Source organism: Dendroctonus ponderosae, unplaced genomic scaffold, assembly GCF_020466585.1.
Source record: "Dendroctonus ponderosae isolate FM_Combo_2020 unplaced genomic scaffold, Dpon_F_20191213v2 Dpon_F_20191213_10, whole genome shotgun sequence".
In the NCBI taxonomy this organism is placed as follows: Eukaryota; Metazoa; Arthropoda; class Insecta; order Coleoptera; family Curculionidae; genus Dendroctonus; species Dendroctonus ponderosae.
The window spans coordinates 5111926-5135341 of record NW_026017111.1 but is presented as its reverse complement, the minus strand read 5'-3'; the positions used below and the strand labels follow the sequence as shown (position 1 = coordinate 5135341).

Sequence of the window (23416 nt, the reverse complement as noted above, 5' to 3'; positions counted from 1 at the left end):
CCAGCCGGTATGCCCATAGTTAATCAGCTGCAATAGCTGGAAAGTTAATTAAACTGCTTTGGGTCCTCATTTACTGCCCATATTCCTTTAATAATCGTAATATTTTTCTAATTCCATTCAAGTCCTAATCAAAGAAGTGGGTAGCAATAGCAGTTTATTCAGCCTAATTTCTTTAGTGTTGACACCAATTTGAAGCTTTTTTACACCGTGAAATTTTCGACGTCAGGCTTATTACAGTTGGCGGGTCCTTGCGTTGATTTCTCATTACCATCTATCTCCCTAGTTTTTGGAGTCCATGTTGGAAAGAGCGAGCTCGCGATTGGCTGAGGGTGCCTGGCCACGCCCCCGATAACGCCCATCACTAGGAAAGAGGCAGCCCTACGAGATTAGTTAGTTGAAAACGGGCGATGGATTCAGATCGGTGTGACGATACTTCCAGTCTGCTCAATTACGGTCTGGATATCAAACCATTGAAAATGGTAGTGGCCAGCAATTCCGGGCCTCGACATACGATTGATAATATTCTAGGACTTCCACGCAAAGACGATTCGCATCGGGACAAAAGTTCACTCAACAACGATGAAAGTGCAGGTGAGTGAGTGCGCATAATCCTCACCTTCTTTACACCAGCTTGAGCGTCCGGAAGCGTCCCTTTTTCCCGTCCAGTCCATTMAAAAAARACCAAWTTGCTKTACTYWAAAAWTRCCTTTAGTAGAMTTWWAAWTTTATTCACTTCTTTWKWACCTGCTTTCAATTGCATCTTTCATATTACTGAAATGTTGCCAAAGATTTAAGCTCAAAAGTTACGTAGGACAAGAAGAACATTAACTTGTAGGAAGTTCGCGAGGGAAAACCTCGGATAAGACAAGAGCACAAACAGTCTCTTTACTTAGAGTAAATTTCGTATTTAAAACTCCCAAAAAATCCATTCGGAAATATGAACGAAACGTATAAAAGGAAGCTAAACACAATGTTGAAACAATCGAGATAACAGGCCGAAAACCCGTCTAATACACATTTCTTTTCACAAAGGAATCAGGATTTAAAAGGAATCAATCCTAATAAGCATTCAGCAATGTTCAAGCAGATTTGAAGATCTTAATTTGCTTTCGTTCTAGTATTCTGCTGTTATCAGCACTTGCAATGTTCACATGTATGTTTCATTTGTCCTTTTCGACGGATTTTTTCCTGGTGCCTTCGGTTCAGATGTTTTCTAACTCCTTATAGTTTAATGGAGGGTTTTCTTGGAAAGTGCAAGTGTTTGAACATTGATGACTTTCATTGTGTATATTTTCCTGGCTGTATTTCAACTTAATTGAAAAGAAATTCCTGGGTTCCAGTCAATTTTATTGCTTATCTTTTAAAATGTTACAAATACGTTTCGGTGTTTTTCTCCACCATCATCAGTTTGTATGTATGGCTGTTCTACCTGAAACAGCCATACATTTACGTATTTGTAACATTTTAAAAGATAAACAATAAAATTGACTGGAACCCAGTAATTTCTTTTCAATTAAATTGATGACTTTGCAGAAAATGCCCTGTACATTCTAGTTGAAGCTCAAGTGTTTATATAAAGAGATGTTCGTAAAAGAATAATAAATTTTTGCTGATAATCTGAAATAACTTTCTTTTTCCTATGAAAGTTACACAAGGCTAGAGTTTGGCTTGAATATTTAACTAGTGTTGCATTTTTCGAGTTAAACGCAATTTGTTAAGTAAAACCTGCCAAAAGTGGCCTAATTTTACGTTCGTATAATGTTTGCAAGCATTTTGTGCTTTACTGTTTCTCTGTTTATAACTGAATTTGAATTGTGTTTGACTTTGATCGTCCGATTCATTTCCTGTGTTCTATTGTTATTTCCTCTGTAGTTCGTTTGAACAATTGCGGATTTAGCTACGAGCGACACAACTCTGAAGATTGTAATGATGCGAGCTAGCGAAGCGTCAGGACCAAACCTGTGCCTAAATCACCTAAAATCTGCAAATCTTTACTAGTTTTGACGAGATTTTGCATTTCTGGCATTGCTCTAATGCTTGAGAATGCAAATGAAAATCGGAATAAACCGATTTTTTTTACTTTGCTTTGCTCAAAACTGATATATTTTTAGCGGCAAAGGTATCAAGTTGGAACGTAGCAACGCTCATGTTATAGTGCGCCCCCTTTGATTTCCATGTGCGCGAGTGAGATGACCGATGCGAGCCACGTTCGGGACTGCGAAAATCAGGTTTATTTAATAAAAATTGATTCTCAAAATGGAAAAGGTTTTTCGCTGTCACCACTCGGAAAATGCTAGGTGTGGGTGCAAGCGAAACGGCACCACCAAAATCCTGCCAGCAACGCTCTAAAATGGGCGAAAATCACAATTTGTTATTGTACAGATTCGCGAGTGTTGTTTTCAGGCAAATCCCGTCTGGCGAGGGTGCCTGATATTAACACATCACGGAATGGGCTGGTATCAGCATGAAGAACTCGATAAAAATAATGAAAGAGTGTAAACACAGCCAGTTGCATAATAGCGGTAGTTATTCAAAGGCAATCGTATTTAACAACACACTCAAAAGTGATTAAATTTGCCTGTTACATACACGCATATATTTCAGCGCTTGAAATATTGAAAAAGCCACCAGGACGCTTAATAAATTAGAAATATTGATCGGTTCACTCCGTATATTCGTGAGTCCTAATTGCTCGGCATTAATAATAAACAAAGCAGATTTCTGATAAGGTCGGTAATTGTTAATAGCATTTTCGCATGCGGCATTTATTCATAATTAGTGCTTAAATATCCATTTGCCAGTTACCGTTACACAATGACCGGGTGATTTGAATAAGAATTTTCGGATATTTCACGTTTATTTTCGATTTTCTGATTCAATTTAATGACGAACGTCCGTCGGATTTTGACTATCCACATAGAGATAGACACCCGTTATCTCGTATGTAACTACATATTTCTCCGTATAATTTGTGTTAGATAATCACAGCAAACAACTGGAATCCGCTCTTTATATCCAAAAGAAACCATCAATGTTGATCGGAAATTGTAACCGTTTCTTATACACATTGAAAAACTGTATTAAGTCGAGGGCTTACGGTAGACAGCATATGAATCGAACCTATCGGTAGACAACAAAGCTGAGCTTAATGGGCTGCGTTGTGTAGGGCTTTAGTGAGTGATATAATCTAGATTACCTGCACGATAAACACAGCAGTTATTCGAATTAGCCAAGGGTTGTAATAATAGAAATTTAAAAGCCATGTTAAGATCGCTTTGTCACCTGCCAAGCAACAATAGAAGCTGGATTTTAGCGCATATTGATCATTTCTATGTTACACCCTGTATATAGTGAAGTGTTTCAATCAGTTTCAATCAATGGCAAAAAAAAATATTTTAACGGTTTGTTTCCGGCTTTAAAGCTGGATGATGTTTGCCTGCATTCATCTAAATGTTTTTAGCGCCTGGTTGTCAGTTAGGTAAAAAGTTCATCTAACGTAAATTACCGACGTTCTTTTAACGTTGCGTGAACCGTACAAAATGACGATCCAAGCACGTTCGTTGTTCACACTTTCCAACTAATTTATAGGTAAAAGTATTAAACTTCACACATCGGAAACTGTTTGAGAAATCGGTTCAGTCTTAAAACAAAAATTTTACAGTCCATTTTTAAGTCTAATTTTCATTAGAGATTTATCCATTTAAGGACTATCGTTTACTAATGACTTTTGACTAGAAAATCCTAGCCGGTAAAGAGGAAAAAGCATTAATAATAGCAATGTAAAAACTGAAATCGGGGAATATCTGGGAAACGACGAAAATTATCGAATAACTGCCAAGAACCATTTTGAGAGAGCGTTTCATGACCTAGAGTTTCTTCTTAACACATTTAGCGAAATTCCTAACCACTAAAGAGCTAGAGCCATTTGTTGTGATTTGCTGAACATTTTCAATTGTATCTCCAAAACGGTAAAATTTATCAAACAAGTCATAAGAACATTTTAAAAGGGTGTTTCCAGGCCTAACATTTCTTCTTCAGGGGTCACGCCGAATTTTTAACCTTAAAAGTGATATACCCATTTTGGGACATTTACTGCACATTGCCAACTATATCTGGAAATCGACGAAAATTTGCGAAATATCCATTAAGACCTTTTGGCCATTAAGATCATTAAGAACATTTTCTATAGCACGCTTCAAGACATCACTTTTTCCCGAGACACAAATGAAATGTCTAACCTCCAAAAATATAGACGTATAGATGGGGAACGTATAGTTGAACATTTTCGATTATATCTCGAAAACCGCGAAAAATAACGCAATAGTCATTTGGAGCTTTTCGATAGAGCAAACTGAACACTGTATTTCCAGGTGGGTCTTTATTGAAGACATTTTATGGGTTCGAAATCAGAAGCAAAAAAGTGCAAATTTTGGTACGTGCTGACTTTTAAGAGACGATATCTCGAAAACAGTGAAAAAAATAGAGAACATTGCGAGATATACTTTGCCACTTGTTCTTTACCTTAAACTCTTTATGAGTTCAAAATGGGAAGCAGAATGTTAGTTTTTTTGCCTCTGTTGAAGTTAAAGAGGTTATATCTCGGAAACCGTGAAAAATCTTGAAATACTGGTTAGGACTTTTTTCATAGACAGAAACAAACACTATAATTTAGCAAACAAATTTTACCATTTACTCAAAATTTCTTATGCGTTTCAATCTGGAAGCAAAAAGGTGATTTTTTTCCGTATGTTGATGTTTAAGAGGTTATATCTCCGAAACGGTGAAAAATGCTTTGGTAATCATTAGGGGGTTTGGGATAGAGCAAAACATTCCCTATATTTTGCTGCTTGGTTATACACTGAAATTGCTTCTGGTTTTAAGGATAGAAGCGAAAATGTCAGCACATTTCAAACGGCTGGCCGCGAAACTCTTAACCGTTCCATATTTTTGATTGTATCTTGGAAACGCTCGGAAAAAAAATATTGGGGCGTTCATTCAGATCTCGCCGAGAGAGAAAACTTGGCGCTATATTTTCCTAATTGATATTTTTCCAACTTCCTAACAGTTTCCAAGCTAGAAGCTAAAACGTGAAATACTTTTAAATTTTGTTTGTTTTTTCTGTCGCCATCGACGGCTTCTTTAGTTTGATATTCTAGGTCCAATTCCCTTATTTGTCTGGTCAGTATAGTTGATTTTCCGTCGAAGTAAAGTTGGGCAATTGGGAACTTCAATGGTAACCCATCATTAGCAGATTGAGTGAGTTTATGATGGTCATTTCAAATTTATGAACCTGCCATTTCCATCAGTCCTCTGTGAAAATTAGTCCTAACTAGAAAATCACTGAAACTGAAAATGAGCTGTATTTCTAATCGTGTAAATCTCCCATCAATTAATTGAAATTGGCCAAACATCAAGCTGGTTTGAAAGTGGGACCTGCATTTTCATTTAGTTCCAATTTGCTGCATAATTCAATAGTTAGCAAATTATAAAAATGAACTGACCGCCAAGGTTCAAACTGGAAATAGAGAATTGGTAGTTTCACTCTTAAAAACATCAATTAGCTTAGTTAGAAATCGCTTGAAAACCCCACCTTGGCTTGAACATGTAGAGAATTTTCACTTTACAGCCTTCCAACCCTTGAAAATATTGGAAAGGCCCCCCAATTTTGTTTGTTTTTTTTTCTGTTGGTTTCCAGCCGGGAATATTTATCGATAATATATTTATTCGCAGGCGAGGGAAGCTGCAACTCGAATGACGGGGTGTCGGATTTGCGATACGGAAAGATTGGAGGAAGCGGATCCGAAGACGAGGGCACGGCCAATAACTCGGGGTTGTCGGAGAGCGACGGCTGCAAAAAGAAACATCGACGAAACAGAACAACATTCACGACCTATCAGCTACACGAGCTGGAACGCGCCTTCGAGAAAAGCCACTACCCCGATGTTTACAGCAGGGAAGAACTGGCCATGAAAGTCAATTTGCCGGAAGTTCGAGTGCAGGTAGCTAAACGTTTTATTACTTTTCCATTAGCCCGCTTTCAGGATGCGATGGATTTTAATTGCTTCTAATCTACTCAATCGTTCACTAGATTGCTACTAAACAGGGTTGGAAAGTTACTCACTATTTCAATGGAAATTTCAATCAAACATCATCGGATAAAAAGAAGGACGAGGAAAAGGATTAAAGCAAACTCAAACATTTAATACGGTTTTAAGCGAATTAAACAAAGACATTGAAGCTTGATTTCCTGTAGCGTGCAATTGCTGGTTGTTAGGTTTAACTTGGACGCGGATCACTTTGTTAAATCAATTCGGACACCCCATATATAGGGTGAGCGACTGGCAATTGCGCGTAGTTTGTGGCATTTTCAGTCGCTGATTCAATCGCAACTTTTCATTTGGAAGCTTTTTCAATTCCATAATTTCCATATTCTGCATCGTTAGAGTCAAAGGTCGTCTATAGACTGAAAATTGCAAGCCAAAGCTTCCTATAGTTCAAAAGTCAGAATATTAAAAAAAGGCGCTGTCGGGAAGAAAATAGTGTTTTCTGAAAAACTGAACAAATTGATATGCGTTTTTGGAGCAAACTTTCGTCTAAAACGTGTGAAAAACTCAAATAGAAACTTGCCCTATGTTGGAGATTGGAAGCTATTTTAAGCGGCAAAGGTGGCAAGTTCGAACGTAGCACGCCCAGGCGATTAGGCCGCCCCCATAGACTCACATAGGTGCGAGCGAGAAAACCCATGCAAGCTACGCTCTAAACTGACGAAGCTGGTTGTTGTCTAATGAAACCTAAATCATGGAAAAGTTTGCGTTTCTTCAAAAATTTGACTGCTTTGCCCTATTTAATATTTTAGTGCACTAAGGTTATTTAACGAAGACAACTAATCAAACAGTAATTACAACCGAAGGAAAGTTAACAAAACTTTTCGACAGTGGAAAAGCAATCAGACTTTTTACCGAGCTGAGCAAATTGGAGGCTCCAAAATGAGGTTCACAATAGCAAGTTTTCGGTTACTTAACTAATACTTCCGATAGTTTAACTCTAGCGCTTAATCGCTCTTCAGGAGCAAATCCTTCCAAAATTAATTGCAATAGATAAAGTGCGTCACAAAAGTCTGTATTTCGCTTTGATTTTCAAGTATTTTAGTATTTGAAAGTGTTGTTTGGCGACTTATAGTATCGACACGAAAAACGGACATTAGCCTTAATGAAAAATCTCTGACTTGCAACGTACTTTTTACGTTTAAATAAGAGCTAATTTGGTAATCCGAGAACGTAGTGGTGTGTTGCTAAATGGAACCCTGGCGGAATATCATTATTAGGGAAATTATCCCATGGGGGTGAAGTTTTGTGGAAATAATAGTCGCGCGCCCAGTCGATGTGACATTGCGTGTAAACGCCAGACAACAATCTCGAACTGCTTAGCTGGCAATAAAATTAATTTATCTTGCATTACACAGACCTAACGATTTGGTAGTAAACCAACAGTATACAGAAGCATTAAATTGGTCGCGTTGGAACTATTACGAGGCGGACATGCAAGGGTGGTTCGCGCATAATTAATGCGATCACGAAGGCTGGCACGGGGTAAGAAAAGGCTTACGCACGTGATTGCTAATAAATAGTAGGAAATAAGGGTCCTCGTGCATCTTGGTTGCTGATAAAATAATTTCAAATGTCGTGTATAATAACGGTGTCAGACGGGGCACGCAACCAACCTTAAACGCAACACTTAATCAAGGCCACGTTCTCCCTAATTGAGCCAATAAAATCCTTTTGCCACCTTGCCCCACATAATCTCTTTGGCATCGAAAACTCTCCACCGAAACAAATCAAGCCAAAAGCACCAGTGGAATAAGGCGCAACAATCAAAGCGCGTGTTAGAAAAGGAGACGTGTTTCTTTGGACGACCGAGAAACCGAATAGCGCGTTCTCTGTTTGACGTGCAGCCCAATAAATGAGTGGAAGAAGAATGCCAGACAACCGCGTGTACTAACAAGAGAGGAAATATGGCCAGCGTAGCGCGTTATTGACTTCAAATTGGAGAAAGAAAGTTTTAAAGAAGGAAGCGAGATTGAGAAGAGACACCTACTTTTCTTGACTGGCAAAAATCAGAATTAGGGAGACGTGTGATCAAAATTTCTGAATCTAAAGAGTGAAGCCTTTTCTAAGAAGCCTGACAACTTCAAGTTGCTTCCTGCACCAGGTAGAAAGTTACGTCTTTTTGAATTGGAGAGCGGAGTTGAGTGAAACTAAGCAATTTGTGATCAACATTCACTAAGCCGAAAAAATTCAGAATTTCCAAGAGATTTGAACAAAATGAGGTGAAATTTCAGAACCTCTAGAGTCAAATGTCCTCTAGAATCCCAAAAAGGATCAAGTTGTTCCCTGTGGTAGTTGAAAATTTATGAATTTTTAAAGAAAAATGTCACTTGAATGTAAATTCGTGTTTTGAGGGCAAAATTCAATAAGCTTTAAAAAATTCGTGGTTTGGAAAATTTTGAAGAAAATCGCCAAATTGTTGATTTCTTSTAAAAAGYGTGAAAGTTTCAAGTTGCCACCTATTTTAGGYTCGGAGTTCGATTTGTTAAAACAAAGAACGCATTTGGGTGTAAAGTTTTATGTTATCCAGCATTTACTTAGCTRTCGAACATCAAGCTGCTTTGCTATTTTAGTGAAAATTGCAGTGTATTTAGCCTCAGGTCTCGYCTAAACGCAGWGCAAATTTCAARTAGCTAYYCTASRGAACKCAGAAGTTATGAATTTTTAAAGGCGWMGCYACATTTGAGTRAWAACARCAAATTTRAACTTAAYGTTTACTAAGCTAGMAAAAYTTATAATATTAAYRAAGTTTGTACACAAACGCCCACATTTTTCTGARGAAGAGTTGAATAAGGCGAAACSATAAATGCGTGCATTWAAAWGAGAGAAAGCACCCGCRACGTGTGGAAGTGTTCGCTTGATCTAACAGGGAAACCGCTTAATTYTATTTTYKGGGTCAATGCACYTAATAAATGAGTGRAACAAGGATGAGCAGCAAATTCGTGTATTAAGAAGGGAGAAAATGCTACGAAATTTTGTGGCTTAATGAGATTGATCGAAAGTGAGCAACTTTTAACGAGGAAAACGCGTTTGAGAAGAAGTACATATATTTATTAATCTGGAAAATATTAAAGTTTCTCAAAAATTTAATTAAAATTTGAGAGCCTTTAGAGTGAGATGTTTTCAAGAAGGTCTGCAAATTTCAAGTTGCTACCAGTCCTAATGTGATGTAATGAATTTTTAAAAGATAAATCACAGTTGAGCGAAAATCAGTATTTTAAGCTTAGGAGAATTTACTAAGTTTAGGAATATTAGGGTTAAAAAAAATTATGAAACTCGCAGAGGTATAGACTGATTGGTTGTAAAACGTGTGAAAGTTTCAGGTCGCCACCTAGTTTAGTTTCGGATTTTTTAAAGCAAAGAACGCGTTGAGGCGTAAATCTTTATTTTGTCCAGCATTTACTAAGCTGTAAACCATCAAGTTGTTTTGCTGCTCTAGTGAAAATTGCAGTGTATTTAGCCTCAGGTCTCGTCTAAACGCAGTGCAAATTTCAAATAGCTATCCTACGGAACGCAGAAGTTATGAATTTTTAAAGGCGTAGCCACATTTGAGTGAAAACAGCAAATTTGAACTTAACGTTTACTAAGCTAGCAAAATGTATAATATTAACAAAGTTTGTACACAAATGCCCACATTTTTTTGAGGAAGAGTTGAATGAGGCGAAACAATAAATGCGTGCATTAAAAAGAGAGAAAGCACCCGCAACGTGTGGAACTGTTCGCTTGATCTAACAGGGAAACCGCTTAATTTTATTTTAGGGGTTAATGCACCTAATAAATGAGTGAAACAAGGATGAGCAGCAAATTCGTGTATTAAGAAGGGAGAAAATACTACGAAATTTTGTGGCTTAATGAGATTGATCGAAAGTGAGCAACTTTTAACGAGGAAAACGCGTTTGAGAAGAAGTACATATATTTAGTATTTAGCCTCAGGTCTCGGCTAAACACAGGGCAAATTTCAAGTAGCTGCCCTCGGTAACTCAGAAGTTATGAATTTTTAAAGGCGTCGCCACATTTGAGCGAAAACAACAAATTTGAACTTAGCGTTTACTAAGCTAGCAAAATGTATAACATTAGCAAAGTTTGTACAAAAACGCGCACATTTTTTTAAGATAGAGTGGAATAACGCGAGACAATAAATGCGTGCATTAAAAAGAGAGAAAACACACCCGAAACGCGGAAAAGTGCGCTTTACCTTCGAACAAAGAAAACAATCATCTCGTTCTTTGTTTGAATTAATACAGACGGATATTCTGTGTCGCCTTTTGGGTGTGTTTCTTCTCTTTTCAACACACGCATTTGGCACCTTGTTTGACTCATTTAACCCTAGTAAATTGATCTGATTGGCACTTTGCCCAGCTTATAAACGATTGGAAGCAAAACTTACTTTCGGTTCGGTCTTTTTTTTCAAAAGTCGATTTTCGTTTGGAGTTTGAGCTTTGAGGAGGAAAAGCGTAAAAAACGTGCCTGTTTAGTGACATTCGCGGGAACTCCGGCTTTATTCACTACGAAAATGGCACGTAATTTTCAATGAAAACGCAGTAAACGCAAGGAAATATCATTATTAACGGCATTAAACGGAGGGTGACTTTTGATCAAAATAACAGCGCGCGCCTTGACGTTCGCGTGCAAAACCGAGATACCAATCTTGAGCTGCCTAGTTGCCAATAAAATTAATTTCGCATACATTTTATGAAGCCAAACGAGCAGGTTTCGCTATATTTAGACGGCGTTAGAAGCTGCGATATTTCCTCACTAAAAATCGAGGGAACGCGACGGAATCAAGGACTTTCCATTTGAGGAAAAACGCGAAAAAAATCAATCAATACTTTGAGCAAGAATGAAAGAATCACGTCGACCAACTCTTTCTTACACTTGGCATTTGACGCTGTTCCTTGTTCAGCTCACACCAAATGGGTTGATTCCACTTAGTTGGTTTCACTGATAGTAAGATTGATCAGCTACAGTTGAAAACCTAGAAGAAGGTGCAGCTGCAACATGTTGCTCTTTTCCTCTACAAGTTGACGCGAATAAAACAAATCATCAGCCCGATGAAAAAGACCGTCTGTTTAAAATGAGGGATCAACGCGCCCAATATAAATGGTAAAATTTGACACGGATCGCATTGCTAAATGAACATGTAAGTGTGAGAAACGGGACACATGGAAGGCAACCGTCCAGAAAATTCGTTTGTCGGAGAAAATAGACCCCGGTTTTTGTAAGACAAATGATGTGGGGGGATGTAGCCGCACTAATATGCCCCTCGTGCCATTTTCGCAGGCTTATTGGGCTGTAAACAATTAGCGATCGTTTATGGCACTCCGACTCCGTTTTTCCACAACACGCTTTCAAGGCGATTAAGCCTTGTTAATTATAAGACTATTATGGCCAGTCATCAGTATCATTAACCAATACGTTAGGGATTTCGGGAACGTTGTCGAACGCTTTTGCCAGATCGGATAATTTTTGTCAATTTACATTCAAAAACCTCATTGGCTTTACATTCTTCGGATTTGTTCTGGGTTGGAGGCCAGGAGCGTTTCAATGAGAGAAAAGCAGTTGGTCGCAACTTTCATTTTCATACCAACATTGGCTGGCAAAAACCAGGGCGTCGGGCAATTTTGATGAAACTTTTAACATTTTTAGGCCCACGCTCTGGCTAATACTTGCGAAAATTTCAATTGAGTCGCTGCCGTCGGTGGCAAGTTATCACTTTTTAAAGGCAGGAGCGCACTTAGGCGGAAATACCCTATTTGCATCCAAATTTATTAAGCAACAAAAAATTTGCCCTTTACACAATTTTTGCGGAAATTTGCCCAGCTTTACCGCAAAGTTTCTTCGATGTATTTCCAAAAGCTGAAGCTGCTGTCTGCGATAGGTCGAAACTGAGTAACTTTTGTGCAGGGAAATGCAGTTGAGTACAAACCTAAATTTAAGTCCAAAATTTAGTAAGCTAGAAAAAAATCCAGATGAGGGGTGATTTTTATAAAAATTTCACCAGCTTTACCCCGAAGTACGCTTTACAGACTGGAAGAATTTCAAATGATTACTTCCTTTAGTTCGGCAATTATTAACTTTTGAAGGAGAGAGCTCATGCATTTTAACGCTAACTTTTCCTAAGCTGGCCTGAATTCCAATTTTTTTAAAGTTTGTAGCTCTTTAAAGCAGAATGTCTCTTGAGGGTTGTACGAGTTTTTTTTAATCGTAACATGCTCTCATTTAGAAGTTGACAACGATGAAAAGAGAGAGCGCAGTTTTGTGCAAGTTTGCGTTGTAATAGCAGAATTTACTGAGCTGTAAAAAATGGGGATTTTGGGCGATTTTAATGCAAATCTCCGCATCCCCAGAGGTAAGTATGGGCTAAAGGCTCGGCAGTTTTCAGGTTGATTGTTGCTTCGGTTTGGAACTTTGACATGTTTGAAGACGAAAGTGCACTTGAGCAAAAACTAGCATTTTCGGACCCCGATCCACTAGCCGAGAAAAAATCAGAATTGCAGCCGAAGTTAAGACAATTTTTCAAATTACACCAGTCAGCTTAAATCGATGGAACCTTAACAACTCAAGTTGACACCTGCTGGAGTTTGGAAGTTCTGAGCTTTCAAAATAAAAGCTGCAGTCGACCAAAACCGCAGAACTTGAAACCAACATTTACTGATGCCAGAAAAATTTGAGTTTTAATGCGAATTCCGTAATTTTTTTTTGACTACTAGCGGCAACTTTTGCTTATAAAAATAAAAAATTTCAGTTCCGTACTTGCTCTAGTTTGGACGCTACAATTTTAAAGTACAAAGTGAAAACAATCATTTTCAGACCAACATTCACTAAACTGAAAAAATTGACGATTTTGTCAGAAATTCATGAAACTTTCAGACTCGCTTCAGCCAGCTCATATTTAAATACCGCGAAAATCACACGTTAATAGCTATTCGAGGTTGGAAGCTTCGAATTTTTTAAGTAAAAACTGCAGTCACTATATTCTAGCTTTTTGAGACTAACATTTACTAAGCGGACAAAATTCAGGGCTTCGATTAAATTTGCTAAAACTTTTCAGGCCGTTAGGGTCAACCTTAGTCTATGGGTTGTGCTCTGGTTTGAATGCTACGAATTTTTTACAGAGAAACTGCAATTAAGCGGCTCTTTTTGTCAATCAAGTTGGGACTAACCTTAACTAAGCTGCAAAAATTTAACGTCCTGAGCTTGGGAGTTTCGAATTTTGGAAGCAAAAACCGCAATCCAGCAAATCCTAACATTTTGAATCGAAGTGGACATTAACTATGCGGAAAAAGTTCAGGATTTCGAAGAAATTTCCTAAAACTTTTCGCGCCATTAGGTTGAAGCTTCTTCTATAAATTGTAGAAGTTTTAAGCCGGTTCTTGCTCTCGCTTGGATGCCACAAGTTGTTTAAAGAGAAAACATTGATTTTCTGACTAAACATTCACTCGGCTGCAAAAATTCCGTAATGCCAGGATTTTATAAAACTTTTAGAATTTTTGGCCCCAACTCGTCTCTAAGTACTGTGAAAAACTCAGGTTAATATCTGTTCGAGTGTGGAGGTTTCGATGTTTTGAAGGAAACCGCAGTCTATCAAAAACTAGCGTTTTGTGACTAACATTCACTAAGCGGACAAAAATAACGATTTTGAACTAATTTCGTAAAACTTTTCGATTGACTGCGAAAATTTCAAGTCGTTATTTACCCTGGTTTGAAAGCTAAGAATTTTTATCGCAGAAAACGCAGTTAAGTCGAAACATCCATTTTCAAACTAACATTTAGTAAGCTGGCAAAAATCACTATTTTGGCCAAATTTGATCAAATTTTCGCAGTGTTTAGAGTCAACTGGCATCTCACGACTGTGAAACGTTCAAGTGTATACTAGCTCTAGTTGAGAAGTTATGAATTTTTAAATGTAGGAGTGTTATAGATAAGAAACCGGCTGTGAAGTTATTCTAAAACACTGATTTGCCACTGCCTTCTAAACCCGGACACCTTTTCCCATTGAAAATTTAAAAAGTGCATAAAGAAAATATGCAGGAAACGCAATCGGGGTCTAGTTGACAGAGCGAGTACTTCAATCGATTTGGCGAAAAAAGCCCCTTTATCATCTGAATGTTTGCAGCAAATATCAATCTTCCCGACCATAAGATCCGTAAAGAAAACTTTAACCTGAAATGGGGGCCGCATATTTTCCAATAAACGACGTTGGGAAGATAGGTTATAGGTTCATAAAAGCACCCCAACCCTTCTTTCGTGCTTGACTGAGCGGACATCCCGAAATATTCGTCGGCTTGATACAAACTCATTTGCTCGATTGTTGCATAATAGTCCATAACAAAGAGGCCATTGTGCGGATAAGAGCTCTTAATAGCCTGATTTGGCTAGATGATTTGAGTTTAAAAAGGTGGCAGCCTTTGGAGATCGCTTCAGGTTTTTTGTTCGCGTTCAAACTCTATTTGTTCGGCTCGACAACAAATTAAAATGTTCGCGAGTGGTTGCGCAAAGAACAGCCAACAGAGCCGGAAAGTTGCTAATGATGTCCAGTTCGGACAGATTAATGAAATATTGGCAACCTTTGATTTAGGGGTGAGAAACCGTAGGCCAATTAGCAGTGAAATTAATTTGTATCTGGCCGTTTTATTTAATCACAGTGTTTCGGGTTCAGAGAGTCACTAAACCCCTCTCATATTTAACAACAGCGGTTGAAGCAACGTTCTTCTCTTCCCCCATGTTAAAATAAATTGGCAGCTACACATATCAACGTCACTATGTCTTTCTTTGTTGCGACCAAGTAATCAGCCCTATAATATGTAATTTGCGACGCCACGTGAACGTCACGTGACGTACAGCGTCGCTCCCAATTGTTTAAAACTAGTTACATTATTTGCCCGTTGTTTGTTGGCTGACATGGACCAGAAGGCCTTTCCAGTTATTAGCCTGATATTAACTCCTAATTGTGTTTAGCGCAAATACTTCGCTTTATTAAACTGGCCGAGTAGTTCGCAGAGGGATTCTGCTAAGCTGAGATTCACATTTCTCCCTAAATCGATGCCTCACGTGGTTCTGCAGACAATTACAAGTGAGGTACTAAAAGCAGAACACACTTGCGCCAATTGCCTTGTTTACTTTGACTTTGTTTCCAACAAGATTTTCGTTTTTTTCTTCGAAATATCGGGCCGGGGGCCTCCGCAACGAAACACTCGGTATCACAATGATATTTCGAAAATGAACGTAACGTAAATTTCGCCAAACAATAAGCAATAAGGGAAAAATCAGCTGAAGCTACTGTTCTAGTCTGGCGTTGATCTCTCGGAGATTTCAACGCCAGATTAAGGCAGTAAATTCGATTTTGCGCTTCCAAGCTGTTTTACTCGAAATTGCAAATGCACTTCTACCCAAACTGTGGGTTTTCGGAATAAAGTCGAAATATAAACCTAACAAAACCAAGCTTATAGGTAAGCATTTGGAAGTTGTACCTGCTTGTGCCTACTGTAACTGCGGCAGATTTTTGTCTTCTTTCCCAAATCGTATGGCTGATTTTGACGAAAACTTCCGCATTTTTAGGATCAGACCCGTTCTAAATATATTGCAAAATTCATAACGCTTCTTGGCCTAGCAAGGAAGATATGAATTTTTGAAGTAACGCATGCATTTGTGGGAAATCGTTCGTTTTTGGATCTGTTGTTACAAAGCTGCCAAAAATTGGAATTCAATTAGATTTGAATGAAAATTTTCAGTTAGTAAAACTGAAGCGTCTGTCACAATTCGTGAACGATTGAAGCATCTGCATTCTATAGTAAGGAAAATGTGAATTTTTAAAAACGAACTGACAATTGAGGGAAACTTTTACTTTTATAGCAGAAGTAACACAAAAAAACTCCAATTCAAAGGAATTTTAGTGAAACTGCGTGCATGCTTAGCTGCAGACGTTTTCCACAATTGCTGATATTTTTAAGTTGCTGTTTGATTTTTCTTGGAAGATATGAATTTCTAAAGTCAAGCTTGCACCTGTAAGGAAACGCTCACTATTATACCCGAAGTTACAAAACTTGCAAAAGTCTACAGGATTTAAGAGATTGAGATTGTTGAAAATAAAGCGTCTTCAAAAGTTCAGGAAAAAACTTTGGTTTCTTCGCTTCTTGGCCTAGTAAGAGAGATATGAATTTTTAAATGCGAAACCGCAATTGACTGCAAACAGCTAACTTTTACTAAGCTGGAAAAACTGAAGGTATTGGAAAACGTTTCAAGGTCTGTTTGTACAAAGTTGTGCAACATTAGGATTTTGTGTTATTTTACAGAAAAGTGCAGCATCTACAGAGTCAACTGTGCTATAAACCTGCCAATAATTTCAACTCGACAGTTGCTCTAGTTGGGAAGTTGGGAAATTAGAAAGAAAAAGTGTAGTCTATAGTAAACTGCCGTTTTAACACCTACCCCTATTAGGCTCTCAAAAATTAGGATTTTTAACTATTGTTATTAGAATTGCCGAATTTTTAGAGCCATCTAACATTTAAACTAGGCTTAGGTAACACTACGTTGAGTTGCGCTATTGAGTTGTTGTCGCCGTCTGAGCTAACGGCTCTCTAGCTTTTACTAAGCTCTCAAAAATGAGCATTTTACGCGATTTTGGTGAAAATTCCCGCAGTGTTAGAATCAACTGTCTTTTATTACATCCAGTTATGAAGTGAGATCGGTTTTGGAAAAAAAATTACTTCAAAACACGTCGTTGCTAAACCTTCAAAAACCAGGATCTTCAGTGATTTTGAGTACAATTGAAATAGATTTAGAGCCTGAAAAGCTGTCGTGAAAACGCACCATAATTTTGATTCGAAAGTTGCTGTAGACTCTCGTGTAGACTAGAAGCTCAAAAACTTTCGTTTTCTGAGCGATTTTAATGCAAATTTCAAAATCTAAAGAGTGAAATGTATTTTAAACCCGCTAGATCGATGCGCTGATTTGAAGGTTACGTGTTAAAGAGTGGCTTTGAGAGAAAACGTTTATTTCCAGAGCCGCTGTTTCAAAGCACTCAGAAATCAGCTTCTTAAGCGACTTTTATCAAAATTGAAGGTGCTTCAGAGTCTTTAAAACATGCTAAAAAATTGCAGACGAAAGTTGTTTTTGGTTGGAAACTAGGAAGTTGAAAATAGAGAGCTTTTTTGAGAATAAACTTTCATACTCAAACCTACCCTTACTTAGAAAATTGTCGCATTTTTAGAGCTGGGAGTCTTCTAAGAAAACGCTCCACCGTTCCACAAAAACACCGAAACTGAGTGAAAACACCGTTCACTAAGCTGTAAAAAGAATTTTGGCTAAACAAGAAAATTTTTCGAAATTAAATAATGGACTGTGATCTACCGACGCTGAAAAATCCCCCCAAAAGATATTTGTTCCAGTTGTAAAGTTTCTGATTTTGTATTAAGAAACTGCAGTTGAGTAAAGATGCAATCAGAAGTGCCAGTAAAACACTCATTTTTTCCCATTTTCAAAGATATGACACCTTGAGGAATCTAGAATGTGGTCTGAAATACACCTGGTATAAACGTGAATCTCTTTAAGAGAACCACACAAAAAGTCCCCATTGATGAAGATCCCGCGAAGATTCAGCTAAAACGAATGTAAGAATAGTCCGATGAGATTCAGACTGTGCTTCCGTATTATTCTGTGCTGTTTCATCGCGCAGAATAATCCATTCCTGGGCAAATAGAGGACAATTTGGAATAAATTTGGAAGCTAACACGAACAGTCCGACGCCTTACACTAAGCATTCGGAGGCTTGTACGTCAAGCTGAGCAGCTGAGCTGCCCTCAATCAGATGTCAAAGGCAGATTTTTGTATTCTTTGTCAAATGTTAATGCCGAAGCCAATTTAACTGCCACTCCTCGGTTATTAGAGGGAATCTTGCGATTTGCTTTCTAACAAGGATCCCGTCAAGATCAATACCTCTAGCACTTGCTGGCTGGTGGAAATTCGATGACAAAACCGACAAATTTGCAAAAGATGCAAAATCGAATGCCGTTGGTTGTGACGGCACCAATAATGTTTCACTTTTAATATTTTTCTAAGCGACGGCGGCGATTGCGTCGCCCCTCCTAATTGTGTTTGTGCTTGCTAAAGTGCTTTCCGTCCTCAAATGCAAATTTTAACCTCGTTAAGCCACGGACTAGCGAGTTTAAATTATCAATGGTTAATTAATCTTCAATTTATTCACTTTGTGTAATGAATTTAACACTCAATTTAGCGGTTATTAATCAAGATTTTAATAAGACTGTTACGGGCATACAATTTATTTTGGGCTGAACGGTAAAGCGTGCATAATGGAGCGAAGGATGGATGATTGCTTTACATCAGGGATGGGTAATTATTTCCCTATTCAGAAACAACTTTGTCGTTTATTTGCGTTTCTTTGCAAGTTGTTGATGGCTGGATGTAATCCTTCGGTACATCCAGACTGGGAGGTTTATTTGACATCACTGCAAGCGAGAATCTTAATTTTCTTTCAATTAATGCTGTTAATTTGTCTGGTGAGATTTTCTCTCGCATAATCCACGCATGTATGACACACATGTATTTTTATACCCTTGAAAGTAGCAAAGTCTAAGCTTCCAGGCAACTTCAAACGTGTGCGGTAGCTCATGCTAGTTTCCAGTAGCTTTCTCTAGTATTTTCAAGCATTGAATTGAAGAAATAACGCAATGCAACAGCAGAAAGGTTTGATAAGACGCATAAAAGCGCACTAGCTTGCTTCTAAAAATGTTTTGCCAATTTGCAGCTTAGTCAGCAGACATTCATTTCTTCATTAATAGACTTATTTTGATTTCTCTATCATTTGGGGGGATTTCGTTTTCAATCGCCTTTCTTTCCGCAGTTCAGACACTCGAAAGTTTCACTTGATCAAAATGCCCAAAACTGTTCTGGCTTTAAATGTGTCCATTTTTAGCAAGTCTGCACATGTTAAAATACCATCGAACCTTAGCGTTTAACAATGAAAACTTGAGAATTTTGACGTGTTTAAAGTGAGAACTGGAGCTACTGAACTGCTATTCGAAAGAGAAATTTGTGAAAAAAACAAAAGTGTGGGGAGCGAACACTTAAAGTTTTCAGTGTCGAGGGAAGATTGCACGGAGAAAAGATAACAATTCACATTATTAAAATAGCAAAAGCCACTGAATTGGTCTTCATGATATACAAATTTTTAATTCTGGGCATGAGCTTGATTTGATAGAAATAGCAAATTCTACGAAGTATGTCTTTGGACGTTGCAACTTTTTTATTTTCGGTACTTTAAAAGCGTTGTAGATCGTGAACGTAAAACAGCGAAGCGTTGAGTGGAAAACATTTCAGAAGAAGGGTTTATAGAAAAAACTCTGAAGGTTGCATTTGGTTAAAGCGGCGAAAACTATCAACTCGGTATTCAAGGAATTTTTTCAATTATTCACAGGCTTAAAATCGATGCAAACCCTTAACCGTAAAGAGTGAAAACTTGAAATCTTGTAAGAGTATGAAGGAAAATTGAGGGAATAAATTTTGAAAGTTTTTCCTGAGCCGAAAACGAAAACTTGATTCGCTTTTAATATTCTTACAGCTCTAGTCTTTGGAGTGTGGAAGTGAATAGGAAGATCAAAAGCAGAAATTAGGAGAGTGTCAGTGTATTAAAATAACGAAAACTTCAATAGTTTTTGCAATTCTGGGCAAGTTTAAAGTCGTTGCAAACCTTCAAGCTTAAAGAGGAAGACTGGAAATCTTCCAAGTGCGTTCAAAAGGTCTGAATTGACTAAAATAAACGAAAGCGACTAAATTCGAAACTAATGGGTTTTTCGGGTTTTTAGGCCGTCGTCAAATGGAATTTTTTCTTCACGTTTCGCAAGCACTAGTGTGCTTTTAATTACTATTTAATGACTCTGAAACCGATGGAGCTAAAAATCAATCTTTTTCCACAGTTTCTGGAATAAATTCAATTCTACGAAGCGATTTTTCAGAAATTATCGAAGTTGCTTGATCATTTGAAGCGCGCTCTTGTACAGTATCAAATTCCGCATTTGTTAACTTTGAAACGGGTGGAGCGAAAAACCTTATTTTTCATCATTTTGTCGAATAAGGGCATTTGTACAAGTGTCGATAAATTCGAATTAATGCTTTAATCAAGACATTTTTTAGAAATTTTCAAGTTTGAATGTCTCGTACAAGTGCGCTATTGTGCAAGCTCGGGTTCCCGATTTGATAACTTTTAAATTGACACAGGTACAAAGTCATATTGTTCTGCACTTTATAGACTAAATACTACTGAATAAATGACAAAAGTTACAAATGAACGCCGCCGTCAAGACATATTTAAGAAATTTTCAAAATTAATTGATTCAGCCAAGAGTGCCATTGTACGAGTTGGTTTTCTGCAGTTGATTTTTTTTGAATCGATTGAATACCAGCTTTGGCCATTCTCGGTCTTTCTAAAGAAAAATAATCCCCATTAACGCTAAAAGTTTCAAATTTATGCCGTAATTAGGAAATTATTGTGAATCTTTGAAAGTTGATTGATGCTTCCCGATTGAACAATCTCGACTACGCAGTTGCAAACTTTCAACCGGACAGCGATAAAAACTCATGTTGTGCTGCACTTTTTAGACGAAATTCACTTGTACAAATGCTGAAAGTTTCGGATTGATTCCATTTTAAACAAATTTTTCAGAAATTTTCAAAGTTGTTTGATTATGGGGCGCAATTAGTTATAAGTTTGCACTTGATAATTTTTAAACGGTGGAGCTAAAAAACTCGTTCACTTTTCACATGTTCGAGTGTCGAAGGACTCAAGTTTGCGCCGTGCTGAAGGATTTTTTGGGAAATTTTTTGCGAAAAAGTTTGATGCTTTTAAGGACGTCTTTGTGTAAGAGTTTGTCTTCCGTAGTCGATAATTTGTTACGTGAAACAGGACGAATCTTTGCCTATTTTTGCGCCTTGCAGACTAATGTCACTTGTATTAAAGTCAGAAGTTTCCTATTGACCTCATCCTCAGGAGAGTTTTGAGAATTTTTCAAAATTCTGTAATTTTTCAATTTCGATTTTACATAAGCTCAACTTCCCTAGTCGATAATTTTTAAACGCGCTGAGTCACTTGTACGAATGTGTAAAGTTTCGAAGTTGCATTCACTAGTGGCTTGCGAAACGTGAGGAAACAATTCCATTTTACGACGACCTGAAAACCAGAAAAACCCACTAGTTTCAAGGAATGGCCTCGAAAGTCTATCTTTTGCGATTAAATTTGTCTCCAATGCATATTTTCACTATCATGCCTAAAACTGTTGTAAACGCTAAAATTTTAAAAGTGAAGGCTCGAAATAGTGCGGATGTGTAAAGGAAGATTGGGAGAATAAATTCGAGAAGTTTCACTTGATTGCAAACCTACACTTTTCGTTCAATTCTGGACAAGCTTAAAATCGTCTCGAAACCTCAAGTTTCACGAGTGAAGACTCAAAGTCTTCTAAATGCACAAAGAAAGATTAGACGAAGAAATTCTGCAAGTTTTACTATTTGTAAGTGTCAACTACTACCAGATTTGTTTTCGTTACTTTTGCTAAAATCATTGCGAAAGCTAAACAGCGCAAAGTGAAAAATTGAAATAAAGAAGAAAGTTAAGAGAGTATGTCTTAAATTAAAAAGCAAAACTGCAAACCTCAAAACTTTTTTTTAAAAGCAAGGCTTTTAAATTAACATTAAGGACAACTGAAAAAAACTGAAATATTGAAAAATTGACTGGAAACTGCCCGTAGAGGATGTCATAATCGAGGTGAAGAAATCAATGACCAGCAGTAGGGGGAATAAAGACTAATAATTAGGTAAATTGAAAAGTGATTAGTAAAACACAGCGGCTAGATAGACAAACAGGTGGTTATAAATTATATTTGCTTACTTTGTCAGCATGTCAAAAAGCTATATGTTTAATAGTAAATGTAAGACCAATTTTATATCCATTTACTAGATAAACACCTGGGTTATTTGATAATGGACGTTGTCTGTTTTATTAGCCGTATTTCCATTTCGCTCGTTTTCTAAATAGTATCCTCGTTTGTCAAAGGCATATGCGTATGTACGTTTCGATTTTATCTATAGTTTTCGTTAATATTGAAACAGTTTCGAGTCGATTGTATTTATGGGATGTACGTGAGGTAATAAGCGTGATTAATCAAACATGATGAATGGACATTGAGGGGAAAATACCATTAATACTTGATGCGATATAGCAAAGAAAACCATCTCTGACTGCCGCTTAAATTCCTGTTAAAACAGTCGTGAATGAATTGTTGCAGGTTTGGTTCCAAAATCGTCGTGCCAAATGGCGAAGACAAGAAAAAATGGAAGCAGCCCGGCTCGGTTTGAGCGACTACCACGCAGCTGCCACTTTATCCAGAGTCGGAGGCTCCAGCCTCACTTTGCCCATGGATCCTTGGCTATCGCCGCCCCTGCTCTCCGCCCTTCCAGGGTTTCTGAGCCATCCTCAGACCGGCTACCCCAGTTATCTGACGTCGCCCATAGCGGCAGAATCAGCGCGGCCGCCGCCCCCGGTCGCTCACTCTCACTCACCAAGTGCCGCCCCTCCGGACCTCCGAACCAACTCCATTAACGCCCTGCGCCTCAAAGCCAAAGAACACGTGGAGAGTATCACCAAAGGGCTACAGACGGTTTAATTGTGTATAGTGCAGCATTTGTAAATATTTTCCTCTTGTACATTGTTGTGTATATTGTGATGCTCCTGTGGATCAAACACTGGACTTAGATATTTATGTTCCTTTTTCTTATTATACTATTCAATGTGTTTGGTTTATGACGATGTATATAGTATTATATAAGCGATTTTACATAAATAAATCAGACAAAGTACGGGCAAGGGTGAGGTTTTACTATGGAAAATTACTTTGGCTTTGGAAGTGCGAACGCGTAAATGCGAAATATTCATAGAAAACTGTGGTTGATAGCTCAAATGAAATAAGTCAATTACAATTATCGGCCAAAAAGTATTCAGAATAAAGGGAGAAAATTCAAGTCGTTAATATTCTAAAGCTTTTCTAAAGATGATCTTTAGACAGTAAATTAAACCAAAAATTTTAAACAAATCGAGCAAATTTTCCTGATGATGGTGTAGGCTCGAAACTCTATAAAAGGCAACACTCAAGTCGTCAACTTTTAAGTTGTTGAGTCACTGCTTAAATCTAAAATTTAAAAAATAAAAGTATTGTTTCAAAATATTTCCACAAATTCCTGGAAAATGCGTTAAATTCAAAACTCTTAGTGTTAGATACTGGTGGGTCGTACTCTAGAAGCACTGGAAC

At 37.7% G+C, this 23416-nt stretch overlaps 1 protein-coding gene across 1 annotated transcript; it reads left to right on the top strand.

Annotated features, from left to right (window-relative positions):
- Positions 1-315: 315 nt before the first annotated feature.
- Positions 316-22974, top strand: LOC109533715 (retinal homeobox protein Rx). Its single transcript, XM_019899107.2, has 3 exons — positions 316-591; positions 5731-5999; positions 22397-22974. The coding sequence occupies exons 1-3, from the start codon at positions 408-410 to the stop codon at positions 22772-22774; spliced, it is 831 nt and encodes a 276-aa protein (XP_019754666.1). The 5' UTR covers positions 316-407; the 3' UTR covers positions 22775-22974.
- Positions 22975-23416: the final 442 nt, after the last annotated feature.

Coding starts and splice junctions, on each gene's coding strand:
- LOC109533715 (XM_019899107.2), top strand. CDS start 408: ATGGATTCAGATCGGTGTGACGATACTTCCAGTCTGCTCAATTACGGT. Junction 592..5,730: donor CAACAACGATGAAAGTGCAG/GTGAGTGAGTGC, acceptor ATTTATTCGCAG/GCGAGGGAAGCTGCAACTCG. Junction 6,000..22,396: donor TGCCGGAAGTTCGAGTGCAG/GTAGCTAAACGT, acceptor GAATTGTTGCAG/GTTTGGTTCCAAAATCGTCG.